At 43.5% G+C, this 22,213-nt stretch overlaps 1 protein-coding gene across 1 annotated transcript; it reads left to right on the top strand.

Annotated features, from left to right (window-relative positions):
* The first annotated feature begins 368 nt into the window (after window positions 1-368).
* LOC119408614 (solute carrier family 12 member 6) lies at window positions 369-21,778 on the top strand. The gene is made up of 12 exons (XM_037675462.1): window positions 369-434; window positions 522-620; window positions 705-824; window positions 1,009-1,113; window positions 7,871-8,039; window positions 8,125-8,320; window positions 8,397-8,566; window positions 8,649-8,780; window positions 9,215-9,322; window positions 17,282-17,508; window positions 17,589-17,722; window positions 21,681-21,778. The coding sequence occupies exons 1-12, from the start codon at window positions 412-414 to the stop codon at window positions 21,770-21,772; spliced, it is 1,575 nt and encodes a 524-aa protein (XP_037531390.1). The 5' UTR covers window positions 369-411; the 3' UTR covers window positions 21,773-21,778.
* The last annotated feature ends 435 nt before the right edge of the window (window positions 21,779-22,213 follow it).

Genomic DNA, 22,213 nt, shown 5'->3' with positions numbered 1-22,213 from the left:
GTGTCAGTACATGTACTAATGTAACCCAGTACTGAGGATGTGTATTGGTCAAGATCAAGCGAACCTCCATTTTCAGCAGCTTCTCTGAAAACCTGCCAGTCTGTTCGATCAAAACAATCTCTCAGTATGGGTCCACTGTCCTGGATCCAACAGAGGTAAATTAAAAAACAAATAGCAATCTGAATGGGTGGAATGTTTTATTCATCTGGGATTTAACATGTGTATTAATTTAATTGAACGTTAGATGCATTTTCACTTTGTTTCACTTTTTTCCCCTCAGTATCAGTATTTGTGTACGTGTTTGTGTTTTTACAGGTGTTTGGTCATGGCAAAGCTAATGGGGAACCCACCTGGGCTCTACTGCTTACAGCACTAATTGCAGAGTTGGGGATTCTCATTGCCTCTCTGGACATGGTTGCACCCATCCTGACAATGTGAGACACAACTTTGTGTGTGTGCGTGCATGTGTGCATACTATCTGTTTCTCCCCGATGGATTCAGCTTTAATTCTGTGTCTTTAGGTTCTTCCTGATGTGTTACCTGTTTGTGAACCTGGCCTGTGCCTTGCAGACCCTGCTCAGGACTCCTAACTGGAGGCCACGCTTCTCCTATTACCACTGGTACAAACACACACACGCGCACACACACATACACACTCCTAAACACAAACATTGATGTAAACTTTAGTGCCCTCTTCTGTCCAGGTCCTTGTCGTTTTTGGGGATGTCGATTTGCCTGGCTCTCATGTTCATATCTTCTTGGTACTACGCAATTGTTGCCATGGTGATCGCTGGCATGATCTACAAATACATTGAATATCATGGGTGTGTTGCCATGGAGACATATTTCCTCATCCTAAGGAATGATGACTCATGTACAGTGTCATCAATGTTTTTTGTTTTCAAAAATTATTTTATTCTCAATATAAATCAGTCGATTGTTTTTTTCTGGGTTTTCAGCTCAAATAGCTTTCCTTTATATATATTTTTGTACTTGTGTGTGTATCAGAGCTGAAAAGGAGTGGGGGGATGGGATCCGTGGTCTGTCACTCAGTGCGGCCCGTTATGCCCTCTTAAGGTTGGAGGAAGGACCACCGCACATTAAGAACTGGAGGTATGAGCACTTTAAGGATTTCTTAAATGTAACGTTATCTAATGAACTTGGTTCAATTTAGGTACATTTAAGGAATAAATCAAATGTTGACTGGTGGATATTTGATGGATGTACTATAAAAAATAGAATTGATATGTTTTGATGGGCATTTCAAGCTAAAACACAATTTTTTAATGAACATTTAAGGGGAGTGCACATATTCTGACATAAAGTTGAACTTACCTGTGTCCTCTGTGTGCACTTCACAATCCTTTCAAAATAAACTGTGATGGTAGAAACAGACACTGGTCTTGTCACTGCTCAGTCTTTTTTTAAATTTTGGTAAGTGGGGTGGACAGTAGGTGGTGTTTTATTAACAGAAGCTTCCAGACTAAAATAACACTGTTGGGAAAGAAGTTATGTGTCACCACCAGGTGCACGTTTATGAAAATGATAGTTGTGACGGTTGCACATTCTCCTAATAATTAAGTCTCATAGTAGCCCATTTATTCTATACTTCCACTATTAAGACATCACTGCCATACACTAGTTTTGAGACAGCAACAATCCACTTGGGTCTTGGCTCTCCCAGACTAGCCTTTAACTCATCAGTCCAGTCAGTTATATATTTTTTTTCTAAACTCTGGTTGTTCAAAGAGCTATGTACAAGTAAGATATTTATTGGTTAGATCCTACTTAAAAGATCTGAAATAACCCTTCATCCATCCATCCATCCATTTTCTTCCACTTATCCGGGGTCGGGTCGCGGGGGGTAGCAGCCAAGTAGGGAGACCCAGACTTCCCTCTCCCCACCCACTTGGGCCAGCTCCTCTGGGGGAATCCCAAGGCGTTCCCAGGCCAGCCGAGAAACATAGTCCCTCCAGCGTGTCCTGGGTCTTCCTCTGGGTCTCCTCCCGGTGGGACGTGTCCGGAACACCTCACCAGGGAGGCGTCCAGGAGGCATCCTAACCAGATGCCGAGCCATCTCAATTGGCTCCTTTCGACGTGGAGAAGCAGCGGCTCTACTCTGAGTCCCTCCCGGATAACCGAGCTTCTCACCCTATCTCTAAGGGAGAGCCCAGACACCCTGCGGAGAAAACGCATTTCAGCCACTTGTATCTATGATCTCGTTCTTTCGGTCACAACCCAAAGCTCATGACCATAGATGAGGGTAGGAACGTAGATCGACCGGTAAATTGAGAACTTCACCTTTTGACTCAGCTCTCTCTTCACCACGACAGACCGGTACAGCGCCCACTTCACTGCAGACACTGCACCTATCCGCCTATCGATCTCTCACTCCATTTTTCCCTCATTTGTGAACAAGACCCCGATATACTTAAACTCCTCCATTTGGGGCAGGACCTCCTCCCCTACCCTTTTCCGGCTCAAGACCATGGCCTCGGATTTGGAGGCACTGATCCTGGTCCCTTCACACTTGGCTGTGAACTGCTCCAGCAAATGCTGTAGATCATGACTTGATGAAGCTAATAGGACTGCATCATATGCAAAAAGCAGAGACGTGATCCTAATGCCACCTAAACGGATCCCCTCAACACATTGGTTGTGCCTAGAAATTCTATCCATAAAAGTTATGAACAGAATCGGTGACAAAGGGCAACTTTGGCAGAGTCCAACTCTCACCGGGAATGAGCCTGACTTACTGCCGGCAATGTGGACCAAGCTCTGACACCGGTCATACAGGGACCTAACAGCCTGTATCAAAGTACCTCATACTCCCGTAGTACCCCCCACAGGGTTCCCCGAGGGACACGGTCAAACGCCTTTTCCAGTAGGGGTGTAAATCACCAGCTTTTCCACGATACGATATTATATTGATTTGTTCGTATGACAATACGATTTTTCTTGATGTCACAAAGTCTGTCGCGATACAATTTCGATTCTATTCGATTCACAAGTCTGCGATTGATATATTGCGATATCAAATGCCCATCTCATTTACATATAAATTTACAAAAACAATTCAAATATGATTTAACCATTTTATTTCTATTACAGGCACCAGGCATTTAAATAAAAAATCATTTTTTTTATAATAATGAAAAAATTAAAATAAATGACTTGTTCAGTACAGTCTCACATTTCTCATGTTTAAGTGCATTTTTTAAACCAGTTAACTTAAAAGTGCCCTGATTACTTTTCAGTTATCAAGAAACAAATATAGATATTGAGCTTACATAAGATGGCTATCAATGCCGTGTTTCTTCTTCAGGTGAACGGCCAAATTAATTGTTTCCCGAGTATTTTAACTCACCCTGGCACCTGTTGCATACGGCATGACTTTTGTCTGTTGAGCCGTCCTTCTGTTGGAATCAAAAATATTTCCCCAGTGTTTATTTAAATCCGGGCAGCAAGGTGGCACAACTGGTAGAGCTGCTGCCTCTCAGTGAGCAGGTCCTTGGTTCAAACCCTGGTCCAGGGGCCTTTCTGGGTTGAGTTTGCATGTTCTCTCCATGCATGCGTGGGTTTTCTCCGGGTACTCTGGTTTCCTCCCACAGACCAAAAACATGCATGTTAGGCTGATTGGTGACTCTAAATTGTCCCTAGGTGTGAGTGGGAGAGTGAATGGTTGTTTGTCTCGTTTGTCTCCATGTGGCCCTGTGATGGACTTGTGACCTGTCCAGAGTGTACCTCGCCCCTTGCACAGTGATTGCTGGACATGGGCACCAGCGACCCCCGTGACCCAATATGAAAGAAGCGGGTAAAAAGATAATGGATGGATGATTAAATCCAGCAGAAGAGTGAATTTCATTATCTGTGTTTTCTGCCTTTTTTACCATGTTGCTGAGGTGGCCGCAGAGCGCAGCCGCGCACGTAAATGGTGCCACAGACGTGCCTTGGGAATTTCAAAATAAAAGCATATTTTAAAGATGACGATATGAATCGATGTTTTAGTTTTGCAACAATATAATTTAATCATTAATCATTTAATCGATATATCGATTTAAATCAATGTATAGTTATACCCCTATTCTCCAAGTCCACAAAGCTCATGTCGACTGGTTGGGCAAACTCCCACGCACCCTCCAGGACCCTGCTGAGAGTGTAGAGCTGGTCCAGCGTTCCACGACCAGGACAAAAAACACTGCTCCTCCTGAATCCAAGGTTCGATACTCCAGAACCCCTGAATAGACCTTACCAGGGAGGCTTAAGAGCGTGATCCCCCTGTAGTTGGAACACACTCTACGGTCCCCCTTTTTGAATAGGGCAACCACCACCCCGGTCTGCCAATCCAGGGGAACTTCCCTCTATGTCCGCGCAACATTGCAGAGTTGTGTAAGCCAACACAACCCTACAACATCCAGAGCATTAAGGAACTCGGGGCGAATCTCATCCACCCCTGGGGCCCTGCCACCGAGGAGCTTTTTAACCACCTCGTTGACCTTAGCACCAGAGATTGGAGAGCTCGACCCAAAGTCCTCAGGCTCCGCTTCCTCTGTGGAAGACGTGCTGTTGGGATTGAGGAGGTCTTCAAAGTATTCTACCCTCCAACCCACGACGTCCGAAGTTGAGGTCAGCAGCACACCACCTCCACTATAAACTTTGTTGGTGGTGTACCGCTTTCCCCCCCGAGACGCCGAATGATGGACCAGAGTCGCCTCTAAGCTGTATGGAAGTCATTCTCCACGGCCTCTCGAACTCCTCCCACACCCGAGTTTTTGCGTCAATGACCACCTGAGCCGCATGTCGCTTGGACTGCCGGTACCCATCAGCTGCTTCTGGGGTCCCACAGGCCAAAAAGGCTCAAGAGAACTCCTTCTTCAGCCTGACAGCATCCCTCATTGCCAGTGTTCATCACCGGGTTCGAGGGTTGCCGCTGCGACAGGCACCAACAACCTTGCGGCCACAGCTCCGATAAGCAGCCTCTTCAATAGAGGCGTGGAACATGGCCCACTCAGACTCCATGTCCCCCACCTCCCCTGGAACATGTTTGAAGCTCTTCTGGAGGTGGGAGTTAAAGCTCCGTTTCACGGGAGACTCTGCCAGACGTTCCCAGCAGACCCTCACGATACGTTTGGACCTGCCAAGTCTGACCGGCATCCTCCCCCACCATCGGAGCCAACTCACCACTGACCAGGTAGTGGTCAGTGGACAGCTCTGCTTCTCTCTTCACCCAAGTGTCCAAGACATGCAGCCGCAGATCAGATGAGACGACAACAAAGTTGATCATCGAACTGCAGCCATATGTGCTCTTGGCACAAGGACACCCTTATGCTTGAACATGATGTTTGTTATAGACAATCCATGACGAGCACAGAAGTCCAACAACAGAACACCACTCGGGTTCAGATCGGGGGGGCGTTCCTCCCAACCACACCCCTCCAGGTCTCACTGTCATTGCCCACGTGAACGTTGAAGTCCCCCAGCAGAACAAGGGAGTCCCCGGGAGGTGCACTCTCAAGTACCCCCTCCAAGGACTCCAAAAAGGGTGGGTAATCTGAACTGTCATTTGAAGTATAAGCACAAACAAAAGTCAGAACCCATCCCCCCCACACGTAGGCGGGGGGAGGCTACCCTCTAGTTCAACCGGGGTGAACCCCAACGTGCAGGCACCAAGAAGGGGGGCAACAAGTATGCCCACTCCTGCTCGGCGCCTCTCACCAGGGGCAACTCCAGAGTGGAAGAGTGTCCAACCCCTCTCAAGGAAACTGGTTCCAGAGCCAGAGTGTTTCAGTCAGGATTTAAACAACTGCACAGCACAGAGACAGCTTTAGTAAGGGTCTGTAATGACATTCTGCTAGCAAATGACTCTGGTCAGTCTGTGATCCTAGTACTCCTCGACTTACCGCTGCATTTGACACTGTTGATCACAGCATCCTTATGTCACGGCTAGAACACTGGGTTGGGATTACAGGGGTGGCGCTAGAATGGTTCCATTCGTACCTGGGTGACAGGAGTTTCTGTGTTAACTTTGAAAATCATTTTTCTGCTTCTGTCCCTCTTTCCTGTGGGGTCCCACAAGGCTCCATTCTTGGACCCCTTCTGTTCTCATTGTATCTGCTCCCCTTGGGGTCAATCCTGAGGAAACATGGTATTTCGTTTCACTGTTACGCCGATGATTCTCAGATCTATCTGCCTTTAAAACCAAACAGTTCTTGCTCCATCCACCCTTTGCTAAAATGTCTTGATGACATCAAGACTTGGATGGCTGCAAGCTTCTTGAGTTTTAATGATCAGAAGACTGAGGTCATTGTGTTTAACCCAAGCTCTGCCACTGTCACTGATCCTGTAAACCTGCAATCCCTTCAGCCACATCTAAAGCAGTCGGTTACCAATCTCGGGGTAGTGTTAGACTCGGACTTTAAGTTTAATAAACAAATCAACTCTGTTCTACAAAAAAAGCTTCTTTCAGCTAAGGCAAATAGCAAAGCTTAAGTCCGTTCTGTCCAGATCCGACCTTGAAAAACTAGTCCATGCATTTATTACAACCCGGCTGGACTACTGTAACTCGCTTTATGTTGGGGTTAGTCAGGCTTCACTTTCACGTCTCCAGCTCGTACAAAATGCTGCAGCTCGGCTACTAACAGGAACTCGCAGGTTTGAGCACATTACTCCGGTTCTGTCCTCTCTTCACTGGCTTCCTGTATGTGTCAGAGTTGATTTTAAAATTCTCCTGCTGACATTCAAGTGCATTAACGACCTCGCACCATCATACCTCTCTGACCTTCTTCATCCTTATGCTCCTTCTCGGGCTTTGAGATCATCAGACCAGCTGCTTTTGGCCGTACCAAAAACCAGGCTGAAGCTCTGAGGAGATTGAGCGTTTTCAGTCGTGGGCCCTAAACTTTGGAACAATCTGCCCATCAACATTCGACAGGCCACCTCAGTCTCTGCTTTTAAATCTCTCCTAAAAACACACCTATACTCATTGACATTTAACACAGGGTGATTGGATTTAGATCTAGTTTTTCATTGATGCTGATTCTGTTTATGCTTTTGTTATTATTCCTATTGAACACAAGGTCATCAGATCTGATTTAGTATTTCATTGTTTCTGACTGAGTTTATGCTTTTTGTTATTTCCTTGACTTTTGACACAACGTGATCTGATTTAGTATTTCATTGTTTCTAATTGTTTTTGGTTTTATATTTTTATTCCATGTGCTGTAAATATATCTTGCTACTTTTTATTTGATGATGTGATATTTTTGTTATCACTTTGGTAACAGTTTCTGTTTTAAATGTGCTCTATAAATAAATCTGACTTGACTTGACTTGACTAGAGGTGAGTCTGGCTATTTTTAGCCAGAACCTCTCAACCTCACACACCAGCTCAGGCTCCTTCCCCACCAGTGAGGTGACATTCCATGTCCCAAGAGCCAGCTTCTGTAGCTGAGGATCAGACCGCCAAGGTCCCCACTCCCCACCCTTGCCCACCACCCATTCCATGTTGCACCCGTTAATTATGGTGAATTAACCCTTTAAGTCAGAAATCCCCAACCCTGATTCTTGTGGCCCACTCTCCTGCATGTTTTAGCTGTTCCCTATCTGAAATGAACGAGTCATTCACTTTGTGCTAAACTTTATGACATTTGAGCAGGTAAGTCAGTGTTTGAATCAGATGTGTTGAAGCAGCTGAAGCATGCAGGACAGTGAGGGCCTCTGCATTAAGTAATTAAAAAAGGCTTTTGTGTCAATTATTTCCTCAAATCTGGAACTGTTTTGCGTTTCTGACATTTTTTATGGACGATTCATGCCCATCATCTCTGTAACACAGTCACATATTGAATTGTAGTTTCTTTGTTTTTGTTTCGAGGCCCCAGCTGCTGGTTTTACTAAAACTTAACGAAGATGCCCACATCAAGTCTCCGCGCCTCCTCACGTTTGCCGGCCAGCTGAAGGCTGGCAAAGGCCTGACCATCGTTGGCACGGTCGTCCCAGGCAACTTTCTCAAGAGCTATGGAGAGTTTCTGGCTGCTGAACAGGTTTACATTTACTTTAGATCTTTGGATGAGTGCCAGGGAATATTGAAACTTTCAGGTGGATATGACTTGTGCTTTTCTTCATCAGACTCTGAAGCACCAAATGGATCATGAGCGAGTGAAGGGTTTCACTCAGTGCATCGTGGCGCAGAAACCCCACGAGGGGATCAGTCACATGATTCAGTCCAGCGGCCTTGGTGGGATGAAGCCCAATACTGTGGTGATGGGCTGGCCTCAGGCCTGGAGGCAAATCGAGGACCCTCATGCTTGGAAGACCTTTATCAGTGAGTCAAACACAAACTTCTTAATTCTTTTACAACCGTTTCTTCAGGTTAACAGCGTCACCTCTGCTCCTTCCAGACACGGTGCGCGTGACCACAGCGGCCCACTTGGCCTTACTGGTGCCCAAAAACATCTCCCTGTTCCCCAGCAACAGCGAGCCATGCACAGAGGGCTACATCGACGTGTGGTGGATCGTCCATGATGGAGGGATGTTGATGCTGCTGCCTTTCCTTCTTCGTCAACACAAGGTAGAGGAACGTTTGTTTAATTCAACTACGATCAGTCTGCCTTGATTGTCTGATTCGATATTTCCTGTCTGCATCTTCTCAGGTGTGGCGCAAGTGTGGGATGAGAATCTTCACAGTGGCCCAGATGGAGGATAATTCCATTCAGATGAAGAAGGATCTGGCGACCTTCCTCTATCACCTTCGTATCGAAGCTGAAGTAGAAGTGGTGGAGATGGTACGTTTGTAGAAATTAAGCTAATCGAGAAATTTCACCCACAAACTATTTTGTCAATGTGTAACTGATTGAATCTTGAACTGAGTGCAGGATCCAAAACTCATGTCCAGGTTATATTAACTTGTATGGCTGCTTGATTCTGTCCAGTAAAATGGTTTACAAGCAGCTATAAACTATAAAGGTTTTGGTTCACTCCAAACCAAAATTCCTCTTTAACAGTATTTATTATATCAATCTATGCGACAGTGTTTATTTGAAAGTAAACTTTCTTTTTCATATGATGGTATATTCATAATTTTCAACACATTTCTTGTATTTCAGTCTAGGAGATTTGAACAAAATATTAAATTAGAATCTTTTGTATTTGGTCAGTAAGATCAACAAGTGCTGAGATTAATGTACAGTAATAATCTAATCTAATCTCCTCTGTCCAGCACAACAGTGATATCAGTGCATACACCTACGAGAGGACGCTGATGATGGAGCAGAGATGTCAGATGCTCAGACAGATGAGACTCTCCAAATCAGATCGGGAACGAGAGGTACGTTTGAATCAGACCGCAACTCTGTTTACATTTAGATGTGGGGGAAAAACAAGACATTTGTCCTAATTTATTCAAATAGCAGAGATAAAAGCAGAACATTATACAAGAGGTCAGGTGGGTGAACTTGTGTCATCCCACTGAGCATCAAACTATTGTTCAGTTGGGTTTAAAACTCTCTGGTATAAGTTTATGTGCAGTTTTTCCGCCACTGGATTTTATATTGACCATAACCACAGGAAGTGGGGAGCTGTATCTCCCTCTTGTGTTGGGTGTAAGATATTACTGTGCAAAGACTAGAGAACAGATAAATAACTTACTGCCATTATTATACCACTAAAAATAAACATTTAAAGCCAATAATAATTGTTAATAGCTCACATCAAACCTCCGTAGTTCATATTAAACCTCTATAACTCATCTCAAACCTTTATATCTTATATTAAGCCTCCATATCAAATAATAAACCTTATTGCTTTTTTCCCACCTGGACAACATTTGTGTTATTTCAAAGTTGTTTTACATGAAGTTAAAAGCAGTGGCCTAGTTTTTCAGGACCAATATTTGATTATGTTTAGGTATTTTTTATTTTTTTTTACCTTGGTGTGGAGCAGTACCCTTAAACACACCAAATACTTGAGGAAAAACATTTTTTTTTGTTCATGAAGATCCTAAGAAACATTAATCAGGACACCTGGGTTTGTTTGAATTTATTATGAAACCTCATGTTGTTTCCTTTGCTGCTGTTCTCCTCAGAGAGTACGCTGGAGTTTTGATGATGTAAGTTCACTTTGTTTCAGTTCACTTTAGTAAAACAGAGGCTGCCTGAAGTAGAGCTGTGTAGAAATGAATAAATAAAACTTCTGTGAGAGCAGTGGAACCCTTCAGAAAAACATCAATGGAAAGACTTTATATTCTGTGATTGTATATGAAAGATGTTTCAAACATAATGCCAATCATTGGTCACTGTATAAAAGTTTTTAGCTATTTTATATTTTAATATTGCTTTAATAATCAGCAATACATTGATCCTTTAGTGAAAACTTCATTTAAAAGATTTGAGCCTTTACAATAAATACACAGTAATTTTGAAGTCTAAATATTTCAATCCAGTAATGTTTGTTTATATATTCTGTAAATAAAGTGAAAATACACAAAACTATATTGATGTTTTTACATATTACAGCTTGATTTTTATCTGTTTTCCTATCCAAACTGAAAACAACTAAATACAACACAGACACCAATATTATTCCCAATCAGTTCATGCTGTTTACTAAACCAGCTTTTCCCAACCGTGGTCCTTGAGGAACTCCATCCTGCATGTTTTAGTTGTTTCTCTTTGACACACCTGATTTGAATGAATGGGTGATTAGCAGGTAGGGCTGGGCGATATATCGATATTTTTAGAATATCGAGATAAATTTAATTTGCAATATAAATTGACATTATATCGATATAAACTATATAGTTCTACTTGAAATCCGCCGGCTCTGCTGTCTCTTCTTTCTTCCTCCACACTGCAGTGCCCCCTCCTCACGGCCCCACTCCTCTCCCTCACTAATGCCCCATTTGCTCTGCATCTAATAAGCCCCAACTTTGGGCAGCCCGCCACGGAAAGAACCCTTTTGCAGTAATACTTTAGCTAGTATTTTTAGTTGATTTGAGGCTGATTCAGGACCTCTTTTCGTCCCTGCTTCTCTGGTGGGACCGAGCGAGCTCAGTCGAGCTGAGTTGGGACCGAAACGTGAATGCAGGGCACTGATTGGTCAGGGGGAGGAGTCACTGGATCTCAGAAACTTTTCACTGAGCCGCCATTTGCAATTTCTTGGGATGCGGAGCAGCGGCTGGATCTATTGTTAAGATTTTAAAAACAATAATGACAACGCCATGTTTAATGCTGAAGTCCAGGCGTTTTTTGTTTTTGGTGACCCGACGACAAAATTTGAGCGAGCGGTGTCACCGCGGAGGATCATACGAGCTGCCGACCTGTTGAAGCCTGCGAGGCCGGGCCCTGAGCCCCGGCCTCGTGTGCTCACAAAGGCCGGATTCCGAGCCCTGGCAGGCGGAAGGACAGGGACGAAGGGTGGAAACGTTTTTTTAAAAACATTTTATGTATTAAAAAAAAGTTGTTTTTATCAGTGAAGATTAAAAATAAATAAACGGTGCCGGCTTTATCATGAAATCCTGTTTTCACTTTGACTTTATTAAATAATCTGTTAATTAAAGTTAATTCGGCTGAAAAATCATAAAAAGACTAAATTATTGGATCTCTCAGGAATATTTCCCTCAAACGTGTTTAAAGAAGAGACGCAGCCTTTGGTTCAACTTTATTCTAACCCACAGATGTACAAATCACAAAACAAGCATTACACTTTAAATTAAAGCTTTAAATCAAAGCTGAACTTTAATTCAAAGCTAAAAAAATAATCTGTATGCAAGAAACAAAAGCATAATGAGCGCAAATACATCAAATGATGAAGAAAAATATAGAATTTTAAATATAGATATCCTAATGCATGCTCAATAATCCAGGTAGAAAAATCTAAAAAAGTTAAGTCTGGTCTTCTGGACATTCTAAAAAACAAACAAACAAAAAAAAAGGAGTAACGTTTCTTGTTTCATCCGAAAGACTTCTTCAGTCTGAGGTGCTGTATTCAGCTCAGTCTTATAAATAGCTATTTATGACCTGAATACAGCACCTCAGACTGAAGAAGTCTTTCGGATGAAACAAGAAACGTTACTCCTTTTTTTGTTTGTTTTTTAGAATGTCCAGAAGACCAGACTTAACTTTTTTAGATTTAAATATAAATGTTTTTGTAGAATCTGGTTCATCAGATTTAATTCAGTTCAGTTTATTTATATAACACCAAGTCACAACAGAAGTTGTCTCAGGGCACTGAACAGAAATATTCATATATAAAACAAGTTAACAGAAACTTTCAGTGTTTCCCCTAGTTAGCTTGCCATTGCAGGGTGCTCATCTCATCCATGACTTTTGCTGATGGGTGGGGAGGGGACGGGACATGTCTGAGCGCAGCTTGTACTAACAGTTTTTGAGTGGGGGCGGGGGGCGTTCAACATGAGGGAAGAGGCAATGTGAGTGCTGCCTTTGGCTTTTTAGCTAGAGAGCCTGTATTTTGTGCCGCTAGCGTAGTGATATGTCAGTGCCGGGTGGGGGTGGGAGAGGCAAGTTCAGTTTGGTAGGCGGGGTGCTCAGTTCTGTTGACGGGGTGGGGCACCCCGCATGTATAATGGTAGGAGAAACACTGACATTCATATATAAAAATTATAATTCAATATTTATCTGAGGAGCAGACTGCTTTGAGTAACTCATCACAGAACACTCATTAGCAGAACTTGGATTCTGGACACGCTTCCTGAATCGGTCCTAAAGTGCAGGTGCAAATCCAGGCTGAGCTGAGCCAGGCTGAGCAGGGGTGTGTAGGGCTGAGCAGAGTTGGGGCTGATTGGAGCAGTGCAAATGGGGCATACGTAACCCAGCCCCTACCCACACGCTCTCCCCCTGCTTCTTGCTTCTCTCCAGGTGGAGCAGCACGTAAGCCACCACAGTCACGAAATAGAGAGAGACCAAGTCGCAGAACTGGTGAGCAGGAAAAAAAGATGGCTCTGTTATTTGGAAATGGTTTGGATTTAATGTGTCAGATGAGCAGCAGACAAATATAATCTGTAGACAATGCTGTAAACAGGTCCTGACGAAAGGTTCGAGCACAATGAACCTTTTCCACCATTTAAAACAACGTCATAAAGTGGAGTATGAAGAGTGCGTGAAACTTCGTGCTGCAGTCCCAACTGTGAAGACTTCTCAGCTTCCTTCCCTGACACAAACTACGGTGCAAAACGTTTACTTGTGCCGTGCCGTACGAGAGGAACAGTGAAAGGTGGCGTGAGATTACTAAAGCTGCAGCTTATCATATCTCTAAAGCTGCTGAGCTAAGCTAAATACATGCAGATTGCCCTACAAAATCCACACAATAGGGTTTGTTACAGTCTTTGTTAGGCCCCATTTACACGGGTAGGGTAAACGCAGTGTTTTTTGGATGTTGGTTTGAGTAAAAAAAATCCTCATTGACACGGCTGCATTCAGTGTTTACATTTAATCGCCGGACACCACCGTTTGCACGTACGTGCGCAGAGGGTTGAGACTTCATACTCTAGCGTCCACCCTGAGCAGCTGCAGAGCAGCTTCACAGACAAGGGGCATTTACCTTCAGGACAAATTGAGGTCGCCGATTGGTCATTTGCTGACACGCCTACTGGATTGATTGACTGGTCGGGAAAAAAAAAAAACAAGCGCTGGCAGCCTCAGCTGCAGCGGTGTTCTGTGTTTATATGTTGTTAATAAAAAGATCTAAAAAATAGAACAAAACAGAGAGCGCTGGCTCTACAGCCCACACATCAGACCAGCCCACCGGAAATCTCCAGACCCTCCCGCAGCCACGCTGGACCTGATTTTAATTCGCTCTTGACAAATTCCTTCATTTCTCACCATTTCAGTCATGGTGTCAACGGAGGAGGAAGAGATCAGTTGCCTTTTGGCAAAAAAAACAAATGAAAAGGCCAGATCAGGGAGGAAGAAGGGGAATTTAATACATAGGTGTCGCACACAAAACAGTCCTTCGCTGGGCAGTTTATTGTGCGACACACGTACGCGGTCATAAAAATTGAGCTTTGCGCGTACATGCCCTGCGGGGGTACGCTCGTACCTCCGCGTACGGACTTACTTGGGAGTATACTGGGGGCTATAGTCTGAATAACAGAGGACTGAGAGGAGCACTCTGCTTACAAAATTCCTGATGGGTGTGAAAATGATGGTATTTCAGGCCTAAAGCTGCATTATAATCATACTTTTTAAAGAGCAAGTCAGCCTTTTGTTTTGCTCTATCTTTTCTGTTTAAATTGTAAGTGCACAGCTGTGCTTTTGATTTTGTTATAGAGGAAAAAACTTTATTTTATTTTTTAGACATTTATTTTGTAGAGTTACAGCTGTAATGTGCCTGTGTGACAATTGGGACCAAGCTTTGACTCAAATATATTTTTGCTACTACTTTATGGAAAGAAAGAAAAAATTGAGATATATTTATCGTATATTGTGATTTTTGTAAAAAAAAATATCGAGATATTAATTTTGGTCCATATCGTCCAGCCCTATTAGCAGGCTTCTGCAGAACTGGAGGAAGTAATTAAATCACTGAATCAGGTGTTGGAGCAGAGAAACAATTAAACCATGCAGGGTAGTGTTCTTCGAGGACCACAGTTGGGAACCACTGAACCTAAGGGTGCATTCACACCAGCCCTGTTATCCTGAACTCTAACCTGTTTGCCTAGGAAGTTCGGTTTGTTTGGGTAGGTGTGAAAGTGCCATCGAACTCTGTCATGGAACAAAAAGGTGAACTCTGGCCCGCCTATAAACCTAGGTCTCGGTCCGGTAGAAGAAAACTCTAGCGCGGTTCGAGTACAGTGTGAATGCAATCAGACCGGGCACTGCTCCGCAAGCAGGAAGTGGAACTACAACGAGAACAGGAAGTGGACTACAGCGCAGGGCAAACAAACACACATTTCTATGACCTTATATGGAGCCGTCAGCTGCCTTGTGTGAAAAACAACATTCTCCATGGTCTTCTGCCTCATCTGCTGCTCATGCTGAGTCCATTGTTGAAAAATGACAAAATAGAACTCCTAAAACCGCTCAAATTTGACGCCACTCCGTTTTTGTTTTTATTTCCAGAAGAAGAAGAAGTGTCTTCTTCAGAGGTTTTTGTGTCGTTTCTTTCAGTAGTTCTTGGTGCAGCGCCCCCACAGGCGAGCGGGGGAACAGGTTGGTTCAACAGGTTGGCTCGACTGCACAGTGCAGTGTGAATGCAAACGCACCAGCTCAAATGTAAAAAAATGTTATGAATATTGGTCCCCAGTCAAACCGAGTCTACCGGACTATCTGGTGTGAAAACAAACTAAGGGAACGGATTCTTATAACCTCAAAATTTACTTTTATCTATGACCACATAGAACTCTCACTTTTAGGCGACTCGAACATCCATCCATCATCTTTACCTGCTTCTTCCTTTTTGGGTTGCGGGACTCGATGGTGCCTATGTCCAGCTATCACTGTGCGAGAGGCAAGGAACACCCTGGACAGGTCTCCAGTCCATCACAGGCACACATGGAGACAAATGAGACAAACAACCATTCACTCTCTCACTCTCACCTAGGGACAATTTAGAGTTACCAATCAGCCTAACATGCATGTTTTTGATCTGTGGGAGGAAACCGGAGTACCCGGAGAAAACCCACGCATGCACGAAGAGAACATGCAAACTCCACCCAGAAAGGCCACCGGCTGGGATTTGAACCAGGGTAACCTGCTCGCTGAGAGGCAGCAGCTCAATCGACTGTGCCACCATGCTGCCAAAAATATTAAAATTTAACAATAAACTCATAAGTAAATCTTTTCTAATTTATGTCTTGTTGACAGAAACAGTCCAAAGTACCAGTGAGGATGGCTTTGGACTTATTTCAGTCTCAATAAATTAATTCTAAGTCTTATCCTGAGCTGTTTACTGTTAGAAATATTGACCATATATGGAAGTATTAGACAAAATGGCCCTGCCTTCTGTTGTTGTTAAAGCCAGTAAGATCCAGTTTACAAAAGCTGCCATGTTGTATCTTTGGAACCAGAGCATTAGGGATGTGTGGCTTAAAGTCCCATTCTACACCCCTGCTCACAGTCATGAGGCTCTTTCACAAGAGGCCTCAGTCCAGGACTGAGACGTGTTCTGGCAGCCTCGGTACTTTCATAAGACACATCGAGGCAGCGAGGCAGCGAGGGAGCTCGAAGGCAGCACACCTCTGGAGGGCCTCTGTGCCATCAAGCGAGGTAGTAACAGAGCCGTATGCTGCGGTGCTGCGTCTCAGTGATGTGATGATGACATTAGGTTCAGGCGATCAACCAGAGCATTGTGCTGAGGGGGGGACTGGCCATCGGGAACACCGGGACATTTCCCGGTGGCCTGGCCCGCTCAGTAATCGCCCAGGGGCTGGATCAAAGGCATGGTTCAGGTTGCGCTTGATTATTTTAAATCAACAATCCATGCTGCTCACTCGGGTATCTGCCTCACTGAAGATCCCACAGCAGTAACGATGGGGAAAGACAGACCCCACCCCCGCCTTTCTCTTTCTGAGGCTGTCTGTCACAGCAGAGCAGAGACAGCCTCAGAAAGAGAAAGGAGAGGGCCCCTCAGTGATCACTGAGTGGGCCAGGCCACCAGGAAATGTCCCAGTGCTCCCAATGGCCCGTCCACCCCTCAGCACAATGCTCTGGTTGGTCGCCTCCCATCAATCAGCCAGTTGTGTGTCGTGTACAATCTTATGTTAAAAACACTCAAAAGAGTGAGTCCGTGAAAGTCGGACCGCAAAGTATTGAGGGACTACAGTAATGGTTTTGATCGTGACTTTTTCAAACTGTGGTATACTACGTGAGCCAGATGTCCTTTTTTACATTCTGGTTTTCTTTAATTTGACTTACTTCCAAACTCAGTCACACCTCGGTCCACAAAAAACCTTAATCTTATTTTCCTTCCTGTCTTCCACTCATCTTGCTGAAGTTCAGCTGACTCAGATCCTTTTTCTCTGCAGGAGTTAAGCTCTTAGTTTTGCCCCTGTAGTTGTGCTCCAGTGTTGAAGTAGATGCAGCCTCAGTAGGGTTTTTAGCAAGTTAGGTGACCGTGTGTTGTCTCTAGGTGTATCTCTCCCCCAGGTTCAGAGGTTCTGGAGTCCACACATCAAACATCATGAAAGGAGACAAACACAGACAGGTACAAACAGACAGAGAGACGAGTCAGAGTCAGGGTGTCGGTGTTAGAGGAGGGATGCATTGCATGGGCTAGAAATAAAAACTGCTTTAGAGGAGATGAAACATGCTTGTGTTTGTGTACCAACCAGGCCCAGCTGGTGAAGGATCGTAACTCCATGCTGCATCTGACCAGCATCGGCTCAGACGATGAAGATGAAACCGAAGGAGAGCGAGAACGACCAGCCAGCAGCAGTAATGCTGAGCACAATCGGCGCGTTCAAATGACCTGGACCAAAGAGAAGACGTTGCAGCACAGAGTGACGCACTCGGGCTGCTCCACACCGGAAGGCTTCAGAGACATGCTGAGCATCAAGCCGTGAGGACGACCGCTCTCCAAATAGATTGCAGCGCCACCGTCTCAGATAAAGAGCTAAATGTGTTGTTGTGTTCCTGCAGGGACCAATCCAACGTCAGGCGGATGCACACTGCCGTCAAACTCAATGAAGTCATCGTCAATAAATCCCACGATGCTCGACTCGTCCTGCTCAACATGCCGGGACCCCCGAAGAACCCTGAAGGAGACGAGAACTGTATCCTTTTACACTGAAGATGAGACGTTCACTGTCTTCATGTTGACACCATGTGTTCATTACAGGCTCTGAACATTTGGATTCTTAGTTGTTGTTTACACACTCCTTAGACCTTCATGAGATGAAGCACCGTCTTTAATTGATTTGTTGGCCCACTCATAGCACCATCTTGAAGCTTTTTTTGGGGGGGGGGGAGGGGGGGGGCGTCAGGTCAGGGTCCATTTAAACCAGCAAGAGAGACACTGAAAATTTGCAACAACAAAAAAAAAGGGGGGGAGTTATTTTATTTTATTTTTTTTTCAGTTTATTTAGACCAGTGCTTCTCAATTATTCCCCCCCCCGGAAGTCGTAAACCTTTCGCGCCCCCCGACTCTCTGCCGCGACTTTAAATAGTATCATTTGTCTATAAAATTGTTACAAGTACACCTCTGCATAACATTGTGTCCTTATTAACATTAAAGTTAAAAAAAAGAATATAGATCAACTTACAATGAAGAATAACTTTTTTAACTTTTTAGTCTGTAACAGAAACTAATTAAAGTTCATCAATTTGCCTGAAAAAAACTTAAATCCATATTTAAACTGTAAACATTTTTGACCATTTGATACTGAGAAATAAAATTAAATATAATCAATAAATAATAATAAATTCAAATTGATCAGCAGCATTTTAACTCATGAGTGTTATATAAAGCACTTGAGCTATAAAAACAAAAATGAATAAAACAATTTGTGCTGATTTTTTTAAATCAAAATGAAGAAGTCGGGATCAATGAGCACACACATCGATAAAACTAAAACATTTTGTCAACGCAAAAGAGGAAAGAGGGGGCAGGTAACCCTCTCGCTTTGAGTTTACTCTTTGTCGCCTGCGTGCTGTGGGTGACAAAGAGTCCACAGTGTCATGAAAACAGCAGCTTAACTGAGGAGGTGAATATATTTTGTTAGCAAAGAATAGAGTCCTAACATTTATTAAACATTACTTTGACAAACTCATCGATAAAACTAAAACATTTTGCCAACGCAAAAGAGGAAAGAGGGGGCAGGTGTCGCTCTCACTTGAGTTTACTGTTTGTTGCATGAGCACTGTGAGGGACGTCCAGAGCGCATGGACATAAAAACAGCAGCTGAGGTTTCGGAGTTTATGTCTCAGCAGCAGAGGGGGAGCGACACGGTTCATGCATGGCTCCCAAAACAACAAGACAGTTATTTGTTCATAACTTTATAGTAAGTCTGAGCGATACGAGCAAACAGCTGCTGGAACGCACGAAACAAAATGAGAATGGTAAAAAACAATTAAAAAAAAACTACTCCCTGCGGCAAAAAAACAAGTTCCCCAGGTCACATGCGCCCCCCCACTGGCATTGCCCTGGGCGAGGGGCACGCCCCACTATTTGAGAAGGACTGTTTTAGACAACTCAATATACGGACATTCCAAGCCCATAAAAGAGGTCAACATGGGTGGGGGACAAATTAAATAGATTAAATTACAAGTAGTGTTAGCAACAAAACAAAACTGGTCAAAATATGTTTAAACAGTAACGTAGGAAAGAAACTGTTTACAGTATCAAAGTTACCAAATGGCGAACATAAGAAATGAATCTACAATATTTAACGTCTCCCCCTGCTGACATGCAACATAGTACAGTCCAGTTAGACCTATCTCCAGATGTGATGCTACTGAGCTGTTTACACGAGGGCAGCATCGCCACAAGAACCGGCAGCTCAAAGAAACAAAAGTGAAATCATTGCAAACAACAAATAAACTGCAGCAAGATTTGACAAAGAAAGTTCTCTACATGTGTGCGCCAAATAGTAAACAACTATATAAACTGCAGAAATATCTAAACTTGTGTATACTTAGGACCAACACAAAACAAGGTAGCAAAATACCACAACCTTTGTTTATTGTGTGGCTGCAGGTACTGCTGTCATGGGGGGTGAAGGGTGGGGAAGAGACATAAAACCTGATCAGTTTTAACGTAATGGGATTATATTTTAACCTTTTCACGATAGATATATTCATTAATAATTATAATTTTCACAATATTTATACATATCACATTTTAAAATGTTTGCCTTTAATAAGTAAAGAGTGAAAGAATTCACATCAGCAGAGTTTTAATGACGATCGTCTTATGATTATACAAACCGGATTCCAAAAAAGTTGGGACACTAAACAAATTGTGAATAAAAACTGAATGCAATGATGTGGAGGTGCCAACATCTAATATTTTATTCAGAATAGAACACAAATCACAGATCAAAAGTTTAAACTGAGAGAATGTATCATTTTAAGGGAAAAATCTGTTGTTTCCAAATTTCATGGCATCAATAAATCCCAAAAAAGTTGGGACAAGTCCATTTTTACCACTGTGTGGCATCCCCCTTCTTCTTCCAACACTCAACAGACGTCTGGGGACAGAGGAGACCAGTTTCTCAAGTTTAGAAATAGGAATGCTCTCCCATTCATGTCTAATACAGGCCTCTAACTGTTCAATCGTCTTGGGCCTTCTTTGTCGCACCTTCCTCTTTATGATGCGCCAAATGTTCTCTATAGGTGAAAGATCTGGACTGCAGGCTGGCCATTTCAGTACCCGGATCCTTCTTCTACGTAGCCATGATGTTGTGATTGCTGCAGAATGTGGTCTGGCATTATCATGTTGAAAAATGCAGGGTCTTCCCTGAAAGAGATGACGTCTAGATGGGAGCATATGTTGTTCTAGAACCTGAACATAGTTCTCTGCATTAATGGTGCCTTTCCAGACATGCAAGCTGCCCATGCCACAAGCGCTCATGCAACCCCATACCATCAGTGATGCAGGCTTCTGAACGAAGCGTTGATAACAACTTGGGCTATCCTTGTTCTCTCTGGTCCGGATGACATGGCGTCCCAGTGTTCCATAAAGAACTTCAAATCGTGACTCATCTGACCACAGAACAGTCTTCCATTTTGCCACACTCCATTTTAAATGACCCCTGGCCCAGTGCAAACATCTGAGCTTGTGGAGCTTGCTTAGAAATGGCTTCCTCTTTGCACTGTAGAGTTTCAGCTGGCAACGGCGGATGGCACGGTGGATTGTGTTCACTGACAATGCTTTCTGGAAGTATTCCTGAGCCCATTCTGTTATTTCCTTGACAGTGGCATTCCTGTTTGAGCTGCAGTGACGTTTAAGGGCCCGGAGATCACGAGCATCCAGTAGAGTTTTACGGCCTTGACCCTTACGCACAGCGATTGTTCCAGATTCTCTGAATCTTTTGATGATGTTATGCACGGTTGATGATGATAACTTAAAAGTCTTTGCTATTTTACGCTGGGTAACACCATTCTGGTATTGCTGCACTATCTTTCTGCGCAACAATGGTGGAATTGGTGATCCTCTTAACATCTTGGCTTCTGAGAGACACTGACACTCTGAGAAGCTCTTTTTATACCCAATCATGTTGTCAATTGACCTAATTAGTGTTAATTGGTCTTCCAGCTGTTCGTCATATGCTCAATTTCCTTTTTCCAGCCACTTATTGCTACTTGTCCCAACTTTTTTGGGATTTGTTGACACTGTGAAATTTTGAATCAACATATTTTTCCTTTAAAATGTTACATTTACTCAGATTAAACTTTTGATCTGTCATCTATGTTATATTACGAATAAAATATTGACATTTGCCATCTCCACATCATTGCATTCAGTTTTTATTCACAATTTGTTTAGTGTCCCAACTTTTTTGGAATCCGGTTTGTAGGTTGTCGCTTTGGTCAAACCTCAAAAATGATTTGATGCAAATCTCATGTGACAGATGTTATTTCTCAGAGTAGATTTAATAGATCTATTTAATATTTTGCTAACAAAGAGACAAACAAAGCACAGGCACAAACACAAACATGGTCACCCGCCCTCCGGCAGCACTTAATCTTCTCATGGAGCCCGCTGAAAGTGTTCCTTCACTCACAAACCAGACATGGAGTTCTTGGAGGTTCTGACTGAAGGCTTGGAGCGGGTCCTGCTGGTCAGAGGGGGAGGAAGTGAAGTCATCACCATCTACTCCTGATTGGCCAAACACAGGAAGCCAGTGTCAAACCAGAAATCAGTGGAAAGGGTTTGAGTGGGGGTGGAGGGTGGGGGCCTGTCACTGGCTGCATTCACACCCATCACTGCTGCGCTCTCCTCGTTTTTACTGTCGTCAAAATGGTTTCCATGGTTTCCATTCCACCTCTGAAGAAATGTCAACACGACTCCTCAAAAACAACAGCAATCAGTTGTGTTTGTGTGTTTGTTTGTGTCATCCTAAGAGTTCTTTGATCTGTTGACGGGACCAGCAGTGTGTTTTAAAAACAAACAAACAAACAAACAGTGCATGATCAGTGCGGGCGTCCCACTGACGAGACTCAGGGTTGTTTTTTCGTACTGAATGTATTTTGGAAGAATATAGGAGTTTGTTTAGTGAGGTCTGAATGTTTAAAAATACAAGAGTGTTCATTTATTTAGTTCA

The sequence above is a fragment of the Nematolebias whitei genome, chromosome 1 (genome assembly GCF_014905685.2).
Source record: "Nematolebias whitei isolate Nwh7 chromosome 1, NemWhi1, whole genome shotgun sequence".
NCBI classification, from domain to species: domain Eukaryota; kingdom Metazoa; phylum Chordata; class Actinopteri; order Cyprinodontiformes; family Rivulidae; genus Nematolebias; species Nematolebias whitei.
Note: the sequence above shows the minus strand (reverse complement) of the source record. Positions and strands in the feature narration are given on the sequence as shown.